The 23,542-nt window shown below is 42.3% G+C and overlaps 1 protein-coding gene across 1 annotated transcript; it reads left to right on the forward strand.

Moving 5' to 3' along the window:
• The first annotated feature begins 712 nt into the window (after positions 1-712).
• Positions 713-11,977, forward strand: HTATIP2 (HIV-1 Tat interactive protein 2). Its single transcript, XM_030562609.1, has 5 exons — positions 713-907; positions 998-1,105; positions 4,389-4,526; positions 11,605-11,666; positions 11,749-11,977. The coding sequence occupies exons 1-5, from the start codon at positions 713-715 to the stop codon at positions 11,975-11,977; spliced, it is 732 nt and encodes a 243-aa protein (XP_030418469.1).
• The last annotated feature ends 11,565 nt before the right edge of the window (positions 11,978-23,542 follow it).

Raw genomic sequence — 23,542 nt, forward strand, 5'->3', positions numbered from 1 at the left:
TCATGGACACAGTAGCCTGAATTTTTGCACTCTCTCTTTTCCTCTGCCTCAAAGCAGGAAGATCCTGCTCCAAACCAGTTAGTACTACCCAGATAACGAGAGCATGAGATTTTACACTTACCAATCAAGTATTAACGCACAAGGGTCTTTGTCTGAATGTGTATAAAAGGTTTGTGAAATTTATGTAAGACAGAGTCTTTTGTACCAAGGTACAGGCTCTCCTTTTTCTGCAGAATAAAGCATTTTTCCTTATCCCTGTCAGGCTGTTAATTGGCTCTCAGCTAGGCAGACCCGATATTTCGGTAACACCTATTACCTTTCCCGGCAGAGTTCCAGAAATAAACCAGTCACTTTCAAGGATACTTCCTTATTTTGCATTAATGTTAAACAAGTTATTTTCCAGCTCCCTGTTACAATGACAGGTTTCCTAGTGTATGTCAATGACACATAACATTTCACTTTTCATTTTAAAAAAATATTTATTCAAATTGTCACAGTTTGAGAACAGTCCTGAGAGACTGAAGACATGGTTCAATGAAAAGTCTTTAAAACATTTAAACCTTTCTTTTCTGCTATTGAACAAAAACACAGTAAATCTGATATAACAGAAAAAATCAGTATCTGCTTTTATACTTCTAGACAAAAGGATGTTTAAAAAAATCCATTGTGACTCTTTTAAAGAACTGTATGTTTTTTTCTTTTCATATACAGAATGGCTGAGCTTGAGAACATACAAAACCTTCGTGAAAACTTCAAGAAACAAAATAAATCTTGTTTTATCCTTGGTGCATCAGGAGCAACTGGCAAAGAATTGTTAAAAGAAATTTTGAAACAGAAATTGTTTTCTAATGTCACCATCATAGGACGTAGAAAACTGACTTTTGAAGAAGTGGCATATCAAAATGTGGTAAGTCATATAACTGGCATATTTGTTGTCAGTTTTAACACTGCTTTATAGGTTAATGTTTTCATGTTATTTTGTATTCTTGTGTTTTAGAATCAACAGGTGGTAGACTTCGAAAAACTAGATGAATATTCTGCAGCATTTCAAGGTCCTGATGTTGGATTCTGTTGTCTCGGTACCACAAAAGCAAAAGGAGGAGCAGTAAGCAAAAAAAACCCATTGCTTAGTTTTCACTTTGCAGAAGTATATTACAAATCCCCTTGTTTCATTCTCTTCTTTCAATCAGCGCAGAACCTAATAACCTCCCCCAACCCTCACATTTAGGAAAATTTGGATTTAGCTCTGATTCTAGGTCAAAGCTTTACCACCTGGGGCCATGTTTTGTTTCACTCTTGTGAGTGATATTTGTCTTGTAAAGTAGATTTTTGTACGGAAATTTCGGTCAGGGCCAGGGCTGGAATTAAATGTATAAAATAAATATAGAATGTGGAAAAGATTCCTTTAAAAGAGATACTAAAGAATCTACTTTGGCAACTTTTTAAATATTAGACTTCAAGTGTATACTGTCAAGTTAACTGAGCCTAATTGCAGAGCTGAAATTTCAGCATGAAAAAATCATCTATTTGAAACTTTACCTTTGTAATATTTCATTTGTAACTTGTGATGCAAAACTATCCATAATATGCACAGCCTCTGCCAAAACTGATTACTTAGGGCATGTCTACACTACACTACGCCGGATCGGTGGGCAGTGATCAATCCAGCAGGGGTCAATTTATCGTGTCTAGTGTAGACATGATAAATCAACCCCCGAGTGCTCTCACGCCAACTCGTGTACTCCACTGCCATGAGAGGCGCAAGTAGAGTTGACGGGGGAGTGGCAGCATTCGACTCTCCGCAGTGTGGTCTAAGTACATCAACTTCAGCTACATTATTCACATAGTTGAAGCTGCATACCTGAGATTGATTTCCACCCCCCCGCACCCAGTGTAGACCAGGCCTTAGAGAATAGGTTCTACACTAAGGCCTAAACTACACTTGGGGGGAGAGGGGGAAGGGACGGGATCGTGAATAATGTAGCTGAAGTTGATGTACTTAGATCTATTTACCACGGTGTCTTCACTGAGGTAGGTCGACTGCTGATGCTCCCCGTCGACAAGCCCCTGAGCACTGCAACTTTCAGCGCTGTAAAGTGCCAGTGTAGACAGTGCACCAGTGCTGGGAGCCATTCCCCTCGTGGAGGTGGGTTTTTTTATAGCGTTGGGACAGTAGCACTTTAACGTTTCTAGTGAAGACATGTCCTTATTCATCAACATCATTATGGTACGGTGAAGCAAGTAGATTTATGTTCATAATGCCACCCTGGCTCATCCTCTTCTGACATCAAAGAAGAAATGTTCATGACCCAATGTACAAACAAATGGGCCGTCAGAATGTACCAGGCTTTCCAATTGTTGAACATAGAGTACATCATTCAGCAGTTAGTTAACTGTGTTGCCATTAATATACTATAACTAGAAGGTTTTTTTTATTTTTTGCTGTGACTGTTTCATTCTGCCTGGCTGCAGACTCAACAAAAATGCACTATGTTATTGTATGGAGCAGGGCAGGCAAAAAAAAAAAGATGTGGAAACTTTATTACCACTATTTGGTTTTAAATGGAAGATTAGAAAGCAGAGGATCCAGTAGAAATCTTCATGGAGATCCTAAATCTATGGAGCTTTTTGTGCCAAAGATTTTATCATATTTAAAGTGTATCTTAAGTCTTTGAGAATTGATAGCCAGTTAAATGTAACATTAAAGACAACAGGCATTTTTGGCTGTTGAGGTTTTGCTCTCAACTAAAATGCCACATGTTGGAGGTTGAGGGAGGAAAGGAGAAAACCCATCTGAATTTAGCAGCTTAGAAAAACGAATGTTTATAATCAGTTTGAGAGCTCAGTGGATTTGTGAAATCATTTAGGATTAACAGGCTATTGATTGCTAATAAAACAATATTTAGCTTTGTCTGGGGAACAGCAGTGGAAAAAACGTGTGGGCACCTTGTCAAACAGGACCCATTGAGGAGAGATGATGGGTTAAGTGTGGGGGTCTGAGTGGCAGCGTGGGTGCCAGTTCTTCAAGGAGAACTTGTCAGTTGTTAGTAAGGCTAGTGAAAGGAAGGACGCCAGCATCTGATGGCTGGGGTAGTATTGATGCAAGTTAGCTGACTAATCAGATTGAAAAAGTCTCATGGTATTTATGTCACTTTAATTTTCATCAAACAATTGGAGACGACAGCACTCTATTAAGGAGAGGTTGATCCAGAACTAAAGCTAAATAAATTAGGGTCTCAGTTTAATCAAATTATCCCTTTACTGGCCTTGGATTAACTGAGAGAGACAGCGTCGGTCTAGGGACTTTTGATTGGCTAATTTTTTTTTTAAGAAGCTGATACAAAGAATGAGAGATTTAACGCAGACGCCTACTACTCAAAATACCCCAAACAAGCATATAAAAAAAAAGTTAAAATTAATATTTATCAGGAGCATTTGTAGTTTTATTGAGGAAGCTTCTATTTTTATTAGTTTTATAAGGCAAAAATCTCCATTTAGTCTGAAGGGCTGAGGTTTTGTCACATTTACAAAACAAGACAACTCTGAAAGCATACCTAGAAATCTAAGAACTATCCTAATGCTACTATGTAACCTTCTGAGGAAGTTTTTCTATTCTCCTAGATGGTGAATGACTTATAGATGCCTTGTTTATCTGTTTTTAAAATCTCCTGATTAAACAAAGATTAAAATTTAGGAATTTACTTAACCATGGGTTAAATAACTTGAATATTTGGCTACTTTTTGTTTTCTATGTGCTTTTAAATTCTACACTGGGGACAGATAGAACCAACCTGTGCTTGCAGGAGTAGATCCTATGGAATTACTTCAGTAGGAATTTAGGGCATTCCTTATTTCTTAGGGTGCACTCAGGATCTTTCAAGATTGGGCCGTTAATGAAGTGTGCTTTACAAAGTGTCTACAAAAGTGTGCTTTACAAAGATTCTGCTCAATTGCAAAGATAAAACAACCAACCTTTGAATAACTGATTTAAATAGGACTGGAAGGGAGCACTTGAGTCATCAAATTCAGACCCTTGCTATCGTAGGCAACCCGACGATAATAAATGTATTAAGAGCAATCTTAAAACTACCTAGGTTGTTTGCCCCCCACCCCAACCTGTTGGGAGGATGTTCCAGAACCTAATTCTTCTAATGGTTAGAAACCATTTACTCACCCTTAGCTTAGTTAAGTATGAAAAGATTTTCTAAAATGAAGTGCCATGGAATTTCCCTTCAGTCTTTGTTTCAAAAATGAGAGAAATTTTGAAGAAAATGGAGAGTCACTGAATTTGGTCCCACTTATAGTTTTGCTTTCCCCCACCCCACACACTTTCCCTTTTCTGTGGATTCTTCTGACCTGGCTTTAATCCAAATAACTTTTTATCCTAGGATGGATTTGTTCGCGTTGATCGAGATTATGTTTGCATGTCAGCAGAGTTGGCAAAAGCTGCTGGTTGTAAACATTTCCTCTTGGTATCTAGCAGTGGAGCTGATAAGCACAGCAATTTTTTTATTTTAAAAATCAAGGTTGGTCTAAATCTTGTAATAATAATCTGGAGAAATTTATGTATGGTTTAAGTGTGTAAAGTCAAAATTTCCCAGTGAATTGTTTAAGCAGTTATCCAAGACGGGGTGGGGGTGGGGGGACGACATGTTAATCAGGAGTAAAACTGAACAAAGAAAAATTGGAGAAGATTCTTAGACAGCTCCAGTGACTGAGAAATTTAAAACTAGATTGGGGGAGGGGAAAAACACTAGAAAATGTACTATCAGAGATAATCCTGCACTGGCAGATGGATGGACTAGATATAAAGGTCCAGCTTTTCAAGGTACTTATTTAGATGGCTTAAGTTGCGGATAGGCGCTTCTGAAAATCCCGCTAGGGATGGAATTCACAAAGGTATCTATGCACCTAACTCCCATTGAAATCAATGGGAGTTAGGTGCCTAAAAACCTTTGTAATCCACCCTAGGTGCTGAACCTTGTTAGGTGCCTAAATATCTTTGAACATTTGGCCCAAGTTCTTTTTCATTTCCACTTTCTATGATTCTTTACAATTTAGCTACATTGTTGCTGTCTCGAGCTTCTCAGGATTCAGTTCTGTCCTCTTATGTGAATAAAATTCCCACTGCCTTCCAGAGGAGTTACACCTGTGTAACAGAGGACGGAATTGGGCCACATTTTAAAGTGCTCAACATCCCCAATTTGGATCAGATTTTTAAAACATTTCAGCTCTCATTTACGTACCTAAATAAGGTCCACACTTTCCAAAGTGCTCAGTGCCCACCAGCTCCCATTCTGACATTTATGGTCAGCTTTTCAAAAAGAAAGTCAGCCCCCAGCAGTGAGTGCTGAGTTCCCTTGAGAATCTGGCCCTATCTGTTTTATCTGAGGTTCAACCTGCTAACTCATGTAAAAACTACAAACTGCCTTGTCAGCACTTGGAATTTAGCTTGAGTTAATTAATTCCAGTTAGCTAACTCAAGTTAAGAACTTTTTGTGTGTGTGAAGACAAGGCCTAAGGTAAACACAGAAGATTAAATACTCGTCTTATTGACATCAATGAGAAAACTTCCACTGACTTCAAAAGAGCCAGGATTTCAGAGAGGAGAGAGATTCTTCATGCCTCTTGTTTTCCTGAGTGTCTTAATAACCATATATCTCCAGAACAGTTCCTTGAATCAAAATATATTTTTCATAATCATACATCGTACAGATGGAAAGTCCTATTGGGTTTAGGGTGACCAGATGTCCCGATTTTATAGGGACAGTCCTGATACTTGGCGCTTTTTTTTATATGGGCTCCTATTACCCCACCACCCTCTGTCCTGCTTTTTCACACTTGCTGTCTGGTCACCCTAATTAGGTTACTAATTCATCCGCCTCACCAATGCTGGATTGTTTTCTACCATGTTTACTAGTGGTTTGAGCTGACTTTGCTTTGAAGAGGTTAATACTATTCACTTTGGAACAAATTCCTACAGGTCAGTTACCACCAGATATGTTTTTAATGCTACCACTTACAGCTACTTCAGTTTGAAGTGAGCTGGAACTCAGCTGAGTGACAGTGTAATGAGGCAAGTCATCTGAGGTCATCCAGCTATTCCTAAGTGCGTAGTCACTGCAGCCAGTATATGAGTGGTATTTTTTAGAGGTTGCTTCATTCCATTGCTCCAGGATAGATACAGTTTTCTCAGAAGAAGTCAGAAATCTGTCTTCTCTTCAAAGTGTACCTGAGTGCCACAGTGATTTTGACCTCTAAACAATCTACAGCCCTGTCTACACTCGGGATTTGTCTCAGTTACAGTCAATGTTGTAACTGCACTGGGTCAAACCTCTTATGTAGGCAGGCAACGTTGCTATTTGCACCAGTGGTGCTAACCCCTGCTTGAAACTGAGGTAAGTTCCACTGGCGCAGCTAAGTTTGACCTAGTGCTGGTCACCAAGGGCAAGGGCAAATCCCCAGTGCAGACAAAGTCTAAAGACTTAAGATTTTCTATCTTGCTTTTGATTAAAACTTATTAAAGTGATAAATGGTCTACAGATGATATCTGGTCTTATACTCAGTAAGAGTTTAACGCTGTAGGCATAATTACAATGAGCAACATCTTACATTTATGAAAAATGCATCCTCTCGTGTTAACGTCCCCATTCCCTCTGCCTCTCTTCCTGAGCAACCTGTGAGCAAGAAGCCTCTCTACTTCAGATAGTCTTTCCACCCTCACATCCCTGTTGTAATTTTCAGTTTCTTTGAGGTTTTTGTCCTTATCATCACATCACCCTGTCAAGAACCAGAGCAGAGCCAGTTTCTGGGCTACCTAACAAGTGTATCTGCAGTAGGTGGCCTGACTGGCTTTGCCGCCTGATCAGCTGGAAGGATCAGCTGACCGGCTCTTAAGCCTAGCTGCAATTCAGTGGCTGCTCCAAGCATCTGCTCATGGCTGTAGTAGCTTCTGTTTGTTCCCAGACTTGCCTAACTTCAGCTCTGACCCTTGGCTCCAATTCCTGCCTATTGACTCCTGTTCTGACCATTGGGCATGACCACCCATGTTCTGGTCAAATGAACCTGCTCAAAGTGGTGTACCAAGTATTTCTGCACACTGGGTATTACTGTCTGTCTCATGTCCCTTGAATTTTTTTTTCCAAAATCACTCGCTTTGTTAGTCCCATGTTGCTTTTAAAAGTTAATCTGCCTAAAGTGTATACAAATAATGACTGATTGTTATCAGGAGATGTTTTCTGTCCCTGAATGTGCTAACCTTGAAAACAGGTTATTGTCTGCCTTACATCTGAGGTTAGAGACAGGGCTCATAAAATTTTTATAATTTTTTCTACTCATTAAATTGATCCTATGGAATTAATATGTCAATCATTCATATTTTACAATCTACCACATTCTTCTTCCAAAAAGTTATAGAAATCTTACTCTCTCCTCTCACAAGTGTTAACAAAAAGGGAGATAATTTTGTTTGGTCTTTTTTATAACAACCATGGTTCATACCTCTATGGTACAGGAGTGGGGGTCAGGAGATCTGGGTGTTACTCCCAGCTCCGCATTGATTACCTGTATTACCTTAGCACATCAGTTAGCCTCTCTGTTCTTTAGTCTGTAAAATGGGCATAGTTATAGTTGCTCATCTTTGTGGGGTACTTGGAGATCTGAGTGAAAAATGCTATGTAACTGAGATCTTCAGAGACTGAAAACTGTTGATAGGTCCCTCCCCAAGCTTTCCCACAGAGGCGCTCAGGCATAAGAATATAGGAACTGCCATATCTGATCTAACAATCAACCCATCTAATACAGTATCTCATCTCCAGCACTAGCCAGTACTAGATGCTTCAGAGAAAGATGAAATAAATCCCTTAATAGACAATTATGGAGTAACTTGCCCAGTGGAGAAATTCTTACTAACTTATGTCTATTAGTGGTTGGCTTATACACTTTTATCCAGCATAACATAGTGGTGGATGTTCTAATTTTTCATAGAAATGTCTAATCCTTTCTTGAATCTTACTAAATTCTTACTTTTCAACTGTATGTTGTAGCAATGAGCTCCACAGGTTAATTATGTGATTGCAATTTGATTACATTTATTTTGTGCAAACAGAACAGATTCCAAACAATCTTTATATATATATACACACACACACACTTACTGTTTTAAAAGGGCCAAGTTCAGAAAGTTGAAAGCAATTATGAGCCAAATCAGCTGAAAGTATTTTTTAAACCACTGTAGTCCTTTTGGATTGTAGCTTTTTGGGCATCTAATAAAATATTCTTATACCGTTCCCAATTATCATTCACATTTTCCTGTTTCAATTCTCTCAGCTGATTTGGCTCATAACAACAAACAAAAGACCAGCCTGACTTAGAGGGGACGTGAAAGAAGTTATAATATATGGCTGGGAAAGGTTAGATTTTTATTGGTAAATGATGATAAACAACACACACAACAATGAAAAAATATTTCCATCAATAATAGAAAAATTACAGATAAGCAAAGTAAGAAAAATGCTGCTTGAGAACTTTATTAGAGTTTGATTTAAGGCTAAAATTTTGACACATAATATTTGCAGTTTCTCTTTTAGTGGTTATAAAGCTTTACCTTTTTGAATCTGTCTAGTGTCCTTTAATTATTATCTAACACGCCCCCATAATTTCCTGCAACTGTGAACATTTAAATAAATAAAAATAGGGAATAAATGCTTAACTCATAATTTTGCACATTGTGAAAATTTAAATAAAATTTTAAAAAAGCTTCAGAATAAATCTTGAAATTACCCATCAAAATTAAAAAAAATAATCAAATTCTGTCAATTCTCTATATTTATTTAAAAACAAATAGAAAAGGGGGGAAGTTGATAGCAGTGAATATAAATTAGAAGTTAAGAATGATAGAAAATTGATAAGGGAAACAAAAGGACACAAGGAGAAATCTCTGGGCAGTACAGTTAAGGAAAAGAAGGACTCTTCTAAAAAGTATACTAGGAACAAAGGAAATCCTACCAATGGTATTTGTCTATCACCAGCTGGAAATGGTAGAATTGTTGAAAAGGCACAAGTGCTGAATAAATACTTTTATTCTTCTTTGAGAAAAAAACAGATGATTTATTCATATTATATGATGATGATCAACTGCTTTCCATTCTAACAATAATTCAGGTGAATGTTAAACAGCAGCTACTGAAGATAGCTACAGGTATTTTAAAATCAGGACGTCCAGATAACTTGCATCCAAAAACTTTAAAAAGCTGGCTGAGGAGCTTTCTTTAACATTAATGTTAATTTTCAGTAAGTCTTGGAACACTAGAGAAGTTCCAGAGGACTAGAAGAAAGCTAATGTTACACTAATATTTAAACAGGTGTGACAGACTGCTGAAATCTGACAAGGTGGGTCAGCACTCGATCACTGTAGTCTCAGTTCTGCCAGTAACAGTTGATTGGATAATTAGCTAATCAGAAGGTGAGGCCGAGGAGGTAAGGAACTAATTAGCCCTTAGATGAACAACCTGATAAAAAGATAGGAAGGAAGTGTTATGTAGGAGGATAGGGCTAGCTGAGTCTGGAGTGAGTGATTGGGTTTTCTTCTAGGGCTCTAGCAAAGAAGTGTTCAAAGAGGTAAAGGTTAAAATGGTGATATTGCACTGTACTGAGTTAGTGTTTGGGTTTAAAATAAAATACAGCCTACACACAAGGTGAAAGGGAGAGGGATAGCTTAGTGGTTTGAGCAGTGGCCTGCTAAACCCAGGGTTGTGAGTTTAATCCTTGAGGGGGCCACTTAGGAATCTGGGGCAAAATTAGTACTTAGTCCTGCTAGTGAAGGAGGGGGCTAGACTCAATGACCTCTCAGGGTCCCTTCCAGTTCTATGAGATAAATATATCTCAATACATTATTTTTTTATTCAGTGGGTCTGATCAGTTCCTGGGGCATCAGAGAATCAGGAGAGAGCATCTCCCCATCATGACAAGGTAAGTAGGATGATCTCAGTAATTATAGGTTTGCAGCCTGCCATCCATTCCAGGCAGATTAGGGAATAGCTAAAACAGGACTTGATTGATGAACAATTAGAGAAAAGTAATATAATTAATACCAATCAACATAGCTTTATGAAAAGTCATTAAACTTGATTTTTTTTATAGGATTACAAATTTTTTTGATAAAGGTAATAGTGTTAACTTATTATACTCCTGTTCTGCATAGCATTTGACATAATCAAAATATTGTGTGGCACTAAGAACAAAAATGATACAAAATCAAAATGGTCTTAAAATGTAATTGTAGTGGAGTCCCTTATGGATTGGATCTTAGCCCTATGCTCTTTAACATTTGTATCAATAACCTGGAAGAAAATAAAAAGAAAATCATTACTGACAAAGAGAGCAGATAACACAAAGATTGGGGGAGTTCACTGATTTAGAGTTACCTGGATTGCTTGGTAAACTGGGTGCAAGCAAACAATGCACATTTCAATATGGTAATTGTAAAGTCATACCTATTGGAACAATGACTACAGGTCATAAGTAGAGGATGGGGGACTCTATCTGGAGAAGCAATGACTCTTAAAAGATTTTGGGATCATGATGGATAATCAGTTAAACGTGCCCTCCCAGTGTGATGCTGTGGCCAAAAGTGCTAATGCAATCTTTGGCTGTCTAAACATAGGAATATTGATTTGGAGTAGACAGGTTATATAATCTCTATATTTGGTACTGGTGTGACTGCTACTGAAATGCTGTGTCCAGTTCTGGTATCATGAATTCAAGAAGGATGTTGATAAAATAGAGAGCATTCAGAGGATAGCTGCAAGAATGATAAAGGATTGGAAAATATGCCCTATGTGTAGGGCCATTTTGGTCAATTTCATGGTCATAGGCTTTTAGAAATCACAAATGTCATGATTTCAGCTATTTAAATCTGAAATGTCATGGTATTGTGACTGTAGGGGTCTTGACCCCAAAAAGAGTTGTGGGGGTTTGAAAGGTTACTGTGTGTGTGTTTGGGTGTGTGTGTGTGCGATACTGCTACCCTTACTTCTGTGCTGCTGCAGGTGGCAGTGCTGCCTTCAGAGCTGGGCAGCTAAGAGCAGCCGCTGCACACCAGAAGCCCTGTTCTGAAGGCAGAGTCACCACCACCAGCAGTGCAGAAGTAAGGATGGTATAGTATGGTATTGCTACCCTTACTTCTGCCAGGCTGGCTTCAGAGCTGGGCACTCAGTCAGCAGCTGCCCATCCCCAGTTGCCCAGCTCTGAAGGCAGTGCAGCTGCCAGCAGCAGCACAGAAGTAAGGGTAGCAGTAGAGGGTGAAAATAGTTGGGTAGGGGGAAAGTGAGAGAATGGCTAACTGTAATATGTTTTGCTATAGACTAACTGCTTGTGCAACTTGTGGATACAGCTGGTTTGGTTGGGTTTTCTGTAACTGTTAGGAGACAAAAAAGCAGATCCATAGTAATAACCTATGGTGTGTAATACAGTTCTAAAGTCTTTTGCTCTCAAGGTTGACTCTTTTGTCAGAATTGCACTGACAATACTTTAAGTATGCTAGAATGATGAGCAGTAATTTTGGGGTTCCTGTTTAAACATGTAATGGATTTTGTTTTTTTTAAGGGTGAAGCAGAAGTTAAAATTGAAGAACTTAATTTTGATTGCTGCACTATATTTAAACCTGTGTAAGTAATTGTTGATGTGAGTGGAAACTGTGTTTGCTATTTTTTACCTCTTCTTAATCCCTCTTTCTTTTTTGTCTTAAAGATTGATTTTACGTGACCGAGAAGAGTCACGTCCATTAGAATGGTGTGCTAGAAAAATTCTGGGTTGCCTTTCTCATGTGATGTCTATTACTGCACTTTCTGTGCCCATTTCAACGTTAGCAAGAGCTATGGTGAACAATGCAGTAAACCCCAGTAACAAGAAGGTGGAGCTGTTAGAGAACAAGGATATCCACATGATTGGAAACCAAGATGAAAAACAGACCAGCTAAATGGTGTGATGTTATCAGATATTGTGTACTTCTTCCCCTCCCTAATAGCATCACCAATTTCTATTTCAGCATCTGGAAAAAGTTTGCAGTGCAGTAAAATTTTGTTAAGTTTGTGGTTTCTTCCTGCTGCCCCAGGATTATGAAATAGTAATTCATTACATTGTAAATCGTGCTGTACCATGAAAATCCTTTTATAAGGATTATGAGATTGTAACAATGATATGAGTCATTTTTTTAGGATGTATTTAATGAAAATGATACTTTTCCTACAGAATTTTTTAGTATGATTTTCATTCAGCCTATTACATGCATCAATCCAAATAAACAGGTGCCTTTCATTTATTAAATAGTATTTCAATATATGTAATAAGAAAAAGATTTCAGTTACAAGACTGTGGCACATTCAGTCAGTTATTCTCAGAACTGAACACTAGCAAAGGGTGTGCAATGGAGCAAAGACTGCAATCAGTGACCCTTTGCCCCTTCACTGGGAGAGAATTTCAGTATAACACAAAGAAGCTGCTGTTACTAGTTTTGCTGCTGTCAGCCAGGGACTGCTTGGAGAATGGTTGCTGTTGAATTTGGGCCTGTGATTACGTTACAGGGAACAAGTGTAGAGGGAAAAATAATTTAGCCAATGATTTTATTGCAACTAAGCCTTGCTGCATGAAGTTGAAACCATTTGACTTGCAAAGGGTTCTTGTGTAGATTGATTAACAAGAAAATATGTCTGTTCACAAAGGGTTCATACTGTTCCCTAGTCTTAGGAATTCCTTATCCTACATTATATAGGAGAAACCCTAGAGAAAAAACCCTTTATCAGTAACAATGGTTGATTTTTGATAAACAATGTTTGAAGAGTCACTAATTTGATATACCTCAATTTTTATAATCAGAGATGGGTCCAAAGGAGACCTTATAATCTACCCCCTTCAAACTTCACTGGGGTTGTTTATGTTAAATTAAGTTTCCACATTAAAACATGTGGTTTTGGTACTGGGTCAGATGCAAAATTTAAGAGGCCAATGTTTTGGTTTCAATGTCGCAAAATGCTTTGACTTCTTCACAGGTGATTTTTAGCCTAAGGTAGTAGACGTTTAGAATGACTTCTGTGATTCTGGAGCTGAGTAATTAATTTGAAACAAAAGCCTACGCAGAATCTAATCTGGATCTAAACACTTTTTTAAATCTAATCTATCCATGTGTAAACTGCTCATAGTCTGCTATTGTATTTTAGCTCCTTCTTTGCTTAAAATAGAAGTAGGAAAGAGGAGGAGGAAGTCAGGTTTTAGAAGAGATACTAAACTTCCCTGGGCCAGATTCTGTTCAGTTACACCTCTGTAGATCTAGAATTACACCAGTGGAGTTACTCTGAATTTACTGTGCTGTAACTGAGATCAGTGTCTGACTTGGTCCCAATGTGTTAATAATTAGAATTTGGGCCACTAGCCCAAATACTTGCATCACAAAAAGTAATGCTGGTGTTCCCTCTGGTGGTTGTACGGTGGTAAATAAGCACTGTCCAAAGGGCACTTGACATCTATAATTATGCTGATAGCAAAGATGCTGGGTGATTACTGTTACCTCAAATGAATTGTTTCTGAAACAAACATGACACATGAAGATGGGAGTTGCAGAGAAGAGAAACCATGTTTGTCAGTGGAATGCAAATAGGGGAAAGCAGGACTTAGCAGAAAGGAATATGCCTTGACCTTCTCAGGGCTTGTCTACATCAGAAAGTTGCAGCGCTGGTGAGGGAGTTACAGCGCTGCAACTTTGAAGGTGTACACATCTGCAGGGCATCACCAGCGCTGCAACTCCCTGTTTGCAGCGCTGGCCGTACTCCCGTTTTGTCTCGGGTGTAGAGGATCCAGCGCTGGTGATCCAGCACTGGTAATCCAATGTAAACACTTACCAGCGCTTTTCTTGACCTCCGTGGAAGGAGGAAGCCTCTGGTAATCAAGCTGATCTCCTTTCCCAGTTTGCTCTCTCGTTCCCGGAACCCCGAGCAAGCAGGTAAGGAGAACCGCTTGCTCGGCGGTTCGGGGAACGAGAGAGCAAACCGGGAAAGGAGACCAGCTTTGCCGCGGTTTGCTCTCGCGTTCCCGGAGCCACCCTGCAAACCGCAGGGAAGGAGACCTGCTTGCTCGGGGTTCCGGGAACGAGAGAGCAAACCGCGGTGAAGCTGGTCTCCTTTCCCGGTTTGCTCTCTCGTTCCCCGAACCGCCGAGCCAGCGGTTCTCCTTACCTGCTTGCTCGGGGTTCCGGGAACGAGAGAGCAAACCGGGAAAGGAGACCAGCTTCGCCGCGGTTTGCTTTCCCGTTCCCCGAGCAAGCAGGTCTCCTTCCCTGCGGTTTGCAGGGGGTTCGGGAACGCGAGAGCAAACCGCGGCGAAGCGGGTCTCCTTTCCCGGTTTGCTCTCTCGTTCACGGAACCCCGAGCAAGCAGGTCTCCTTCCCTGCGGTTTGCTGGGTGGCTCCGGGAACGCAAGAGCAAACCGGGAAAGGAGACCAGCTTCGCCGCGGTTTGCTCTCCCGTTCCCCGAGCAAGCAGGTCTCCTTCCCCGCGGTTTGCAGGGGGTTCGGGAACGCGAGAGCAAACCGCGGCGAAGCGGGTCTCCTTTCCCGGTTTGCTCTCTCGTTCCCCGAACCCCGAGCAAGCTGGTCTCCTTCCCTGCGGTTTGCAGGGGGGTTCGGGGAACGCGAGAGCAAACCACGGCGAAGCTGGTCTCCTTTCCCGGTTTGCTCTCCCGTTCCCCGAACCCCCCCTTGAAGCCGCCCAACAGCGCTGCAGTGTGGCCACATCTAACACCACTTGCAGCGCTGGTTGCTGTAAGTGTGGCCACTCTGCAGCGCTGGCCCTATACAGCTGTACTAATACAGCTGTAACTACCAGCGCTGCAAAATTTTAGATGTAGACATGGCCTCAGAGGGTACTACAACTACTCCAGTTACATAAGAATTAAAGGAGATTAAAAGGAAATACATGATAGTATCTTTCTATATGAAAACCAAAGTCCCAAACCTGCATTACTTTATGTTGGATTTGACTCTGTCTGTTTGTCACACCAAAAAAATCAGTATGCATCCCTCTGGAGCTGTGCCAGTTTGTTAACGAGGTTACAGTGCTTAGCTGAAATTACCAGTGCCAGAAGGATGCACAGCATGTGCTTATTGTTGCAAATAGGAGGTGTCACAGTCAAATAAAGTAGCTGCATTTAAAGGGGAGGCCAGATAATTTCATGGACCATATTAATATTTGTAACCAATCAACTCTGGTGCTTGAGGGCATAAACTGATCACTGCGGGGGGGGGGGGGGGCAGGAAAGAGTCCAGTTCCTCCTCCTCTTCTCTGTGTGCTTCATTGCACAGTTGGAGCTTGATCCAATTCCCATTCAAGTCAATGAAAAGTTAGCTTCACTGGGAGATGGATTGAGTTTCAGTCAGGCAGAGGGTCAATCAAAATAGTAGACATGATAGGCTGTGTCATACCAGGTCAGACCAATGGCCAATCTTCCTTGACGATGGCTCTCACACTTTATATTCATATTTATTTCATATTGCAAATTAAAATAATTTTTAAAGCTATTGTACCTTTTGAATGAAAATTAGGATCTTTGTTACAATAAATAGTAAAAAGCTGGTGCCAAACTTTGAAACAGTTGATTTTTCTGCCTTTTTAGATATTTAATTTCTTCTTAACTAATCACAATGACACTCATCTTTGATAAAAAAAAAAAGGATGAATCATTTTGCTTTAATTTCCTTTAAGAAATAATTTAAATCTAAAACTGGTAATTAAAACTGTTTAAGTGCCTGAGTTTATTATTCCAAGTTCTTAGCAATAAGAGAAGTAGTAATAATTATAGACCCTCAGCTTGTGTAAACTGGAGTAGTTCCATTGACTTCAATGATGCTATACTGATCTACATCAGCTGAGGACTTGGTCCTTTATCTCCCTCTTTCTTGTGGCACAGTTATACATACATATGTATTTGACACCATAAATTTACACAATGCTTTTCAAACATATAGTAAGATGCAATTTGTGTCCCAAGCAGTTTACAATCCACATACACATGTGATATATACAGTCAATGGAGGCAAGGATTGATTGTAAAGCACTGTGTACATGTATATATCAGTGTTTTGAGTACAGTTTGTATGGACTTGAGAGGGGGGCACTGCAGATGTCAAGGAGGCCAAAGAAGAGTTATCTGGAATCAAGAAAAATCTACAGCTGGGCAGAGCGGTCAATCAGATTAGCTAAAATGGCAAATACCAAACAAGATGTTAATAAATAATGGCAATTTTAGCAATCACTTATGATTCTTAGTCTCCTGCTGCTTTTTTTTTTGTTTTTTGCATTTATTTCCTAGTCACATGTTTACAGGTATCTGTCCCTTACACCACTTGCCATGTACTACTGGGAAAAAAAATGGTGTGCAAAGAACTGTGTGGCTACTGATGTATATTACAGAGTAGTAAATATTCTTGATTCTATTATTTTTGTTACTACTGACTCCAAGTCTTAAAAAGAGGCTATGCAAAGTAATGTTTTATGATACCTAGCAAGACACTGCATATAGTAAAATCAGTATGAATTAAATTGTATTGTTTGTTAGTACTCAAGTCCTGTGCCTAAACATATTTTCTGCTTATCAAATTTGTGTAAAATATATTTAAAGTGTTTCTAAAAATAGCAGCTGCTGCATATTTTTAATTTTAGAAAATGTGACATGCACTCTCCCTTTCTTGATTGTTTTGTTTTAAATGGAATCTGGTCCTAAATTAGGATATGTATTATTTTTCTTAGACAAATTTTGCTATTGCTGGTTTGGCTCACCTGCAAAAGCTCAAAAAACATGAGTAAGTCACCTCCCCTCTCCAAATAATGAGATTTAATTCAAAAGATGTGATGTTTTCTAATCTGTCTTCTGCTTTTGGGACTCCTGCTGAGCATTTGTGAGCAGGACACTGAATAGAGTGTTGCTATCATTCCTGGATCTATAAAGTAAGGGAATTTTTGGCCCCAGCTTCAGGAGCTCTCCCTGAGATCAAATTATAAAAAGCTGTATAAAATGCTCCATGATAGTGTGCAGCTTCCCTTTTTCCTGAACCCCCTCCCCAAATTTTAACTATTTGCCCCCCAGCTCCAGATCTGCTGTCCCCAGTCCATGAATTATACTACCTCCTAGCCCCACATCTGCTCCTTCACCCTCAGCACAGCTGCTTGCTTCTAGTTGTGCTGGGGGGTGCTCAATCCCTGCTCAGGCCCTGGCCCTGCCCCCGCCCCCACCCCCACCTTGCCTCTTCCTGCCCCAGCTCTGCCCTTATCCTGCCTCTTTTTGCCCCATCCCTGCTTCCCTCCGTCCCTCCCATCTGCTGCAATCAGCTTCTCTGCAGAGTGCAGAAGGCAGTGGGAGGGAGGAAGAAGAGTTGATTAGCAGAGCCACTGGGGGCAGGGGAAGAGGGGAGCTTGGCTGGTGGTGGGTGCTAAGCACCTGCACCTTTTTTTTTCTGTGGGTGCTCCAGCCCTGAAGCACCCATGGAGTCGGTACCTATACCCCTCAGTGCATCTCTGCAGCTGCAGGGGTTCTTCACCTCCTTCTCCCAGGCCTGGGGAGAAGCTCTGAGAGTTGTTTAGCTTAGTGGGGCAGCACTGAGGTTCCTTGGCAGAGGGTCTCCATGTTCAAAGGTGACATGTAGGAGGGTGTATGTGGGGGTCACATCCCCCCCCATATATCTGCCAGGGTTTGCCAGCCCTGCTCAGTCACATGGTGTGACTGGCCCCTCTCCCTGCTTTGCAGCTGTCAGAGCCAGTGAGTTTCAAGCTGTGCCACATGGGGAGAGGCAGAAGCAACAGCTGGGAGTTCCAGGGAGGGGCTCTTGTTTCCAGGAGGGGAAACTGATTGTAAGAGGGGTCCTGCCTGAGGGGTGTGTGTGACTTGAACTGTTGTTCCAGGGACAGCTGAACCTTTAAATTGTCTCTCCACTTCCTCGCTAATAGCAGGTACAGGTGGTCTCTGCCTGTTCTTTAGAAACAATTCTGATGTCTGACCAGACAAACTCACTATACCAAACACAGCTTGCAGAATATTTAGCCATAAAGAATAACGAGATCTATAGAAAAGATTCATAATCATTGCAAGATGTATGCACAGGTAATAGTTAAGGAATAATGTGTTTATATTGAAAGCATGGTTTATGGACTGGGAATAAAAGTTAATCCCCACTGGATATTATGTCTGTGATTGTCATTGTATAATTCCCCACTCTGAACTTTAGCGTCCAAAAGATGGGGTACCAGCATGAATTCCTCTAAGCTTAATTACCAGCTTAGAACCTGTAGCGCTGCCACCAACCAGGAATTCCAGTGCCTGGTACACTCTGGTCCCCACAAAACCTTGCCCGGGGACCCTCTGGATCTTAACACAAGGAAAGTAAACCCTTTCCTTCACCATTGCCTCTCCCAGGCTTCCCCTCCCTGGGTTAACCTGGAAGATCACTGTGATTCAAACTCCTTGAATCTTAAAACAGAGAGGAAAATCCACCTTCTCCCCCTCCTTCTCTCTCCCCCTCCCAGACTCTCCCTGAGAGAGAAAGTAATCCTAACAAGAGAGAAAATTAACCTTTCTCCCCACCAATTCCCTGGTGAATCCAGACCCAGTCCCCTGGGGTCTCACCGGAATTAAAAAAAAAAATCAGGTTCTTAAACAAGAAAAGTTTTTAATTAAAGAAAGAAAAACAGTAAAAATTATCTTTGTAAATTTAAGATGGAATATGTTAGAGTCTTTCAGCTATAGACACTGGGAATACCCTCCCAGCCTAAGTATACAAGTACAAATTAAAATCCTTTCAGCAAAATAAAAGTATGAACTCCTCCCAGCCAAATACACATTTGCAAATAAAGAAAACAAACATAAGCCTAACTCGCTTCATCTACCTAGTACTCACTAGTCTGAACTTGTAAGAGAGAAACCTGGCTGCACATCTGGTCCCTCTGAGCCCCCAGAGTGAACAACAACCAAAAACTAACAGCACACACAAAAACTTCCCTCCCTCAAGATTTGAAAGTATCCTGTCCCCTGATTGGTCCTCTGGTCAGGTGACAGCCAGGCCCACTGATCCTACCAACCCCCTACAGGCAAAAGAGATATGAAGTACTTCAGTTCTATTAACTCTTACTTATCTGTTTATGACAGTGATAAACCATTTGGTTATGCTGCTGCAGAAGAGGATCTGGGGGGGTCTTGGGGATTACCACCTGCCTATGAGTCAGCAGCAATGTGATGCAGCTGCAAGGAATTGTCTGGCCTTGCTCCATCCCAAAACTTTTAATGGAAAACCACCAGAGCCCACTGCAAACCATCAAAAACACTTGAAGGTAAAAAAAAAGGAACATTACAACAGACAGGGCCTCACCCTGATGGTCTAAGCATAACACAGAGTGGGAAAAGGCACTCTGGATCCTTTAACTGAGGAGACATCTTGGGGAGCAGGGATGTTCTCATGAAAAACTGAACCCTGGTTCCTGTGAAACCAGCCAGCTAAGCTGCAGACTGACCTTGGTGTGAGGGCGGGACCCCTATTTTATTATGTTTTTGTTTTATGATTTTGTTTTGTATGGGAACCGTTTGTTTCCATCACTTTATCTCATTTCTAGTTAAATCTTTACCCTTTCTTAAATAAACCTTTTGTTTTATTATAAGTTCTCACAAGTGCTGTGTGGTTCACAGTGGAGTGGCGATTAAGGTAAATCCAGTAAACTGGGGTAAGCTGCATCTTTGTGGGCAGAGGATCTGGGATTGGTGTGAGTAGCCAGTAACGGGCTGGATATTATAGGGAGACACTTCTATGGGATTTGAGATTGGGGTGCACCTATTGTTAACCTGCAAGATGAACAGAGGGCTCGCATAGCCCAGAGGAGAGTGCTTGAGTGGCTGAAAGGTTGGGAGCATTAGGAAGTTGAAACCCAGCCAGGCCCAGGCAAGAATCCCTCACACTGGACGCAGGGGGTAACAAGAAGACTCACAGTCCTGGGAGGCCCAAGAACCATCATACATCTCCACAGGTTCTTCACCACCCCATTTTTCACAGGAGGGAAAGGGGAATATACTGGGATAATGTGGGTTACATACACAACAGGGTGCAGGTGGGAAGTAGAGGGCTGTCCCTGCATCGTAATAAAAAGTTGACCTTTCTTCTTCATATGGCTGATGTAAAGGTGGAGCAACAACTATAATTTTATATGCAGATGGGTAGCCAGATAAGAGTGTCTGGAGTAGCATATTGCTGTGATACCTCCATATTTGTGAATTGGGCATTGAGTCGTTATAGGTTCCATGGTCTGTTAATAAAAAGACTGAAGAACAACAAAAAACAAGCCTGAATGTGTCTGTTGCCCAGCGCACATTGCACACAGAGTGTTAAATTTCTCGCATTTTTAGGAAGCATGAGAAGGGTTATGGCACTAGTTTGGGATTCAGGGGAGCCAGATTCAGTTCCCTGCTCTGCCACATACTTCTGCTGTATGACCCTGGGCAAGTCACTTATCATGTAATCAAGACACGTGCAGGCCTGGAAGAGATTTTGAAAAGACATCCAGCCCAGCCCCATGTGCTGAAACAGGACCAAGTAAACCTAGACCTTCCTTGTCAGATGTTTGTCCAATGACAGGGGTTCCACAACCTCCCTTGGAAGCCTATTCCAGAGCTAAACTACCATTATAGTTGGCAAGCTTTTCCTAATATTTGACCTTAATCTCCCTTGCTGCAGATTAAGCCCATTACATCTTGTCCTATCGTCAATGGACAAGGAGAACAATCCTCTGTGCGTGTGACTACACTGCAAAGAAAAACTCACAATGCCGTATCTCAGAGCGTGGATCAATTGACTCAGGCTCAGGTTTGGGCTTCAGGACTAAAAACTGCTGGAGCCTGGGCTCTGAAACTTGGCGAGGGGGAGGGTCAAAACATCTACACTATTATTTATGGCTCTGCAGCTGTAGCCACGCAAGCTTGAGTCAAGTGTCCCAGGCACTGAGATGCAGTCCTGCGGGTTTGCAGGGAAGATATACCCTTGAGAACAGCCCATAACTTATTTGAAGACTGTTATCAAGTCATCGCTCCCCAAGTTTATTTTCTCAAGACTAAACATGCCTAGTTTTGTTTTTTTTTAACTTTTCCTTCTAGGTCAGGTTTTCTAACCTTTTATCACTTTTGTTTTTTTTTCATAGATTCATAGACTCTAGGACTGGAAGGGACCTTGAGAGGTCATCGAGTCCAGTCCCCTGCCCTCATGGCAGGACCAAATACTGTCTAGACCATCCCGGATAGACATTTATCTAACCTACTCTTAAATATCTCCAGAGATGGAGATTCTACAACCTCCCTAGGCAATTTATTCCAGTGTTTAACTACCCTGACAGTTAGGAACTTTTTCCTAATGTCCAACCTAAATCTCCCTTGCTGCAGTTTAAGCCCATAGCTTCTTGTTCTATCATTAGAGGCTAAGGTGAACACGTTTTCTCCCTCCTCCTGATGACACCCTTTTAGATACCTGAAAACTGCTATCATGTCCCCTCTCTTTTCCAAACTAAATAAACCCAATTCTTTCAGCCTTACTTCATAGGTCATGTTCTCAAGAACTTTAATCATTCTTGTTGCTCTTCTCTGGACCCTCTCCAATTTCTCCACATCTTTCTTGAAATGCGGTGCCCAGAACTGGACACAATACTCCAGTTGAGGCCTAACCAGCACAGAGTAGGGCAGAAGAATGACTTCTCGTGTCTTGTTTACAACACACCTGTTAATGCATCCCAGAATTAGGTTTGCTTTTTTTGCAACAGTATCACACTGTTGACTCATATTTAACTTGTGGTCTACTATGACCCCTAGATCTCTTTCTGCCATACTCCTTCCTAAACAGGGGGTTGCTCTCCTCCGGGCTCCCTCCAATTTGTTGACAATTTTCCTAAAGTTTTGCGCCCAGAACTGGACCCAGAACTCCTGCGGTGGCCCTCCTAAAATGAAGCAGTGTGATACAATTACCTCCTCAGTCCCTAACACACCTAAGAATATTAGCTTTCCTTGCAGCTGCATCACATTGCTGCTGACTCATAGGCAGGTGGTAATCTCCAAGACCCCCCCAGATCCTCTTCTGCAGCAGCACACCCATTGCCTAATCCAGGGGTTTTCAACCTGTGGGTTGCAACTCAATACTGAGACACAGACTGTAAAGCACTGGGTCGTGGTGGCTCTGGTCATCACTGCTAACCAGGCTATTAATAGTCCAGTTGGCAATGTTGCCCGGCTAAGGCAGGCTAGTGCCTACCAGTTTGACACTGCGCTGCACCCCGGAAGGGGCCAGCAGCAGGTTCAGGTCCTAGGTAGGGGCGTGCTGCCCCGGTCCTAGCACTGGTGGTCAATGGGAGCGGGGGGTGGTGCCTGCAGGTGAGAGCCATGTGGAGCAACTTGCGTAGGGTGACCAGCAGTCCCATTTTATAGAGACATTTCTGATTTTGAGGGCTTTTTCTTATATAGGCACCTATTACCCCCACCCCGATTTTTTACACTTGCTATCTGGTCACCCTACACTTGCGTGCCTCCAGCAAGGAGCTGGACCTGCTGCTGGCCGCTTCTGGGATGCAGCACGGTCCATGCTGACAGGATAGGCAGGAAGCCTATCCTGCCTATCCAACCCCCTGCCCCATCCCTGAACTCCCTGCAAACCCAGAGCCCCTTCCTGCACCCCAAGCCCCTCATCCCCTCAACCCAGAGCCCTGACCCATTCATGCACCCCAACCCCCAGCCCTCCCAACCTGGATCCCCTTCCTGCACCCCAAACCCCTCATGCCTAGCCCCACCCCAGAGCCTGCACCCTCAATCCAGAGCCATCACCCCCTCCCACACCCCAACCCTGAACACCCCAAACCCAGAGCCTCCTCCTACAGCCCAAACCGCCCATCCCTAGCCCAGACCCCCTCTCACACTCTGAACCCTTCTGCCCCCCAGCCCTCAGCCCTGCACCCCAAACCCCTTGGCCCCAGCTCCGTTGGGTCGCAGGCATCAACACTTTTCTTCAACTGGGTCGCCCTAAAACCACTGCCGGGGGGGGCCGGGGGCAGTCTGTCTTCCCAGTGGGGCGGGGCAAGGCCGGCCCGGCCCCCCGCGGAGGTTCAATGTCCCCAGGCGGCACGCGAGGCGCTCGGACACCAGGGTGAGGGGCCGCGAACAGCCCAGTGCGAGTTCAAGGCCGGGCTGTCCTGTCTGCGCTCGCCCCCGAACGTCCCATTGCCGCCTCCGGCAGCGGTGCCACGCTCCGCCCGCGAACCAGGGCAGCCGGCGTGACCCCGCCCACACTCACGGGAGGAGCCCGGGATCCTCCCGCAGCCAACCGAGCCAGCGCCCCGCCCCGCCCCGCTTTCTCACACCGGCCATGGCATGTTTACCCACCTGCTGTCTGGGGCTATTTCCTCGCCGGGCAGCAGGGGCCGCTCATCCGAGCAGTGCCCCCCTCCTCCCAAGCCCTTGGAGCCCCTCTTGACCCATTCTGCTTCTGGCG

This window comes from Gopherus evgoodei, chromosome 4, assembly GCF_007399415.2.
Source record: "Gopherus evgoodei ecotype Sinaloan lineage chromosome 4, rGopEvg1_v1.p, whole genome shotgun sequence".
NCBI classification, from domain to species: domain Eukaryota; kingdom Metazoa; phylum Chordata; order Testudines; family Testudinidae; genus Gopherus; species Gopherus evgoodei.

Excerpts from the sequence above, each read along its gene's own strand:
- HTATIP2 (XM_030562609.1), top strand. The coding sequence starts at position 713 with ATGGCTGAGCTTGAGAACATACAAAACCTTCGTGAAAACTTCAAGAAA. Across the intron at positions 1,106-4,388 it reads CAAAAGCAAAAGGAGGAGCA|GATGGATTTGTTCGCGTTGA; the intron begins GTAAGCAAAAAA and ends TTTTTATCCTAG. Across the intron at positions 11,667-11,748 it reads TGCACTATATTTAAACCTGT|ATTGATTTTACGTGACCGAG; the intron begins GTAAGTAATTGT and ends TTTGTCTTAAAG.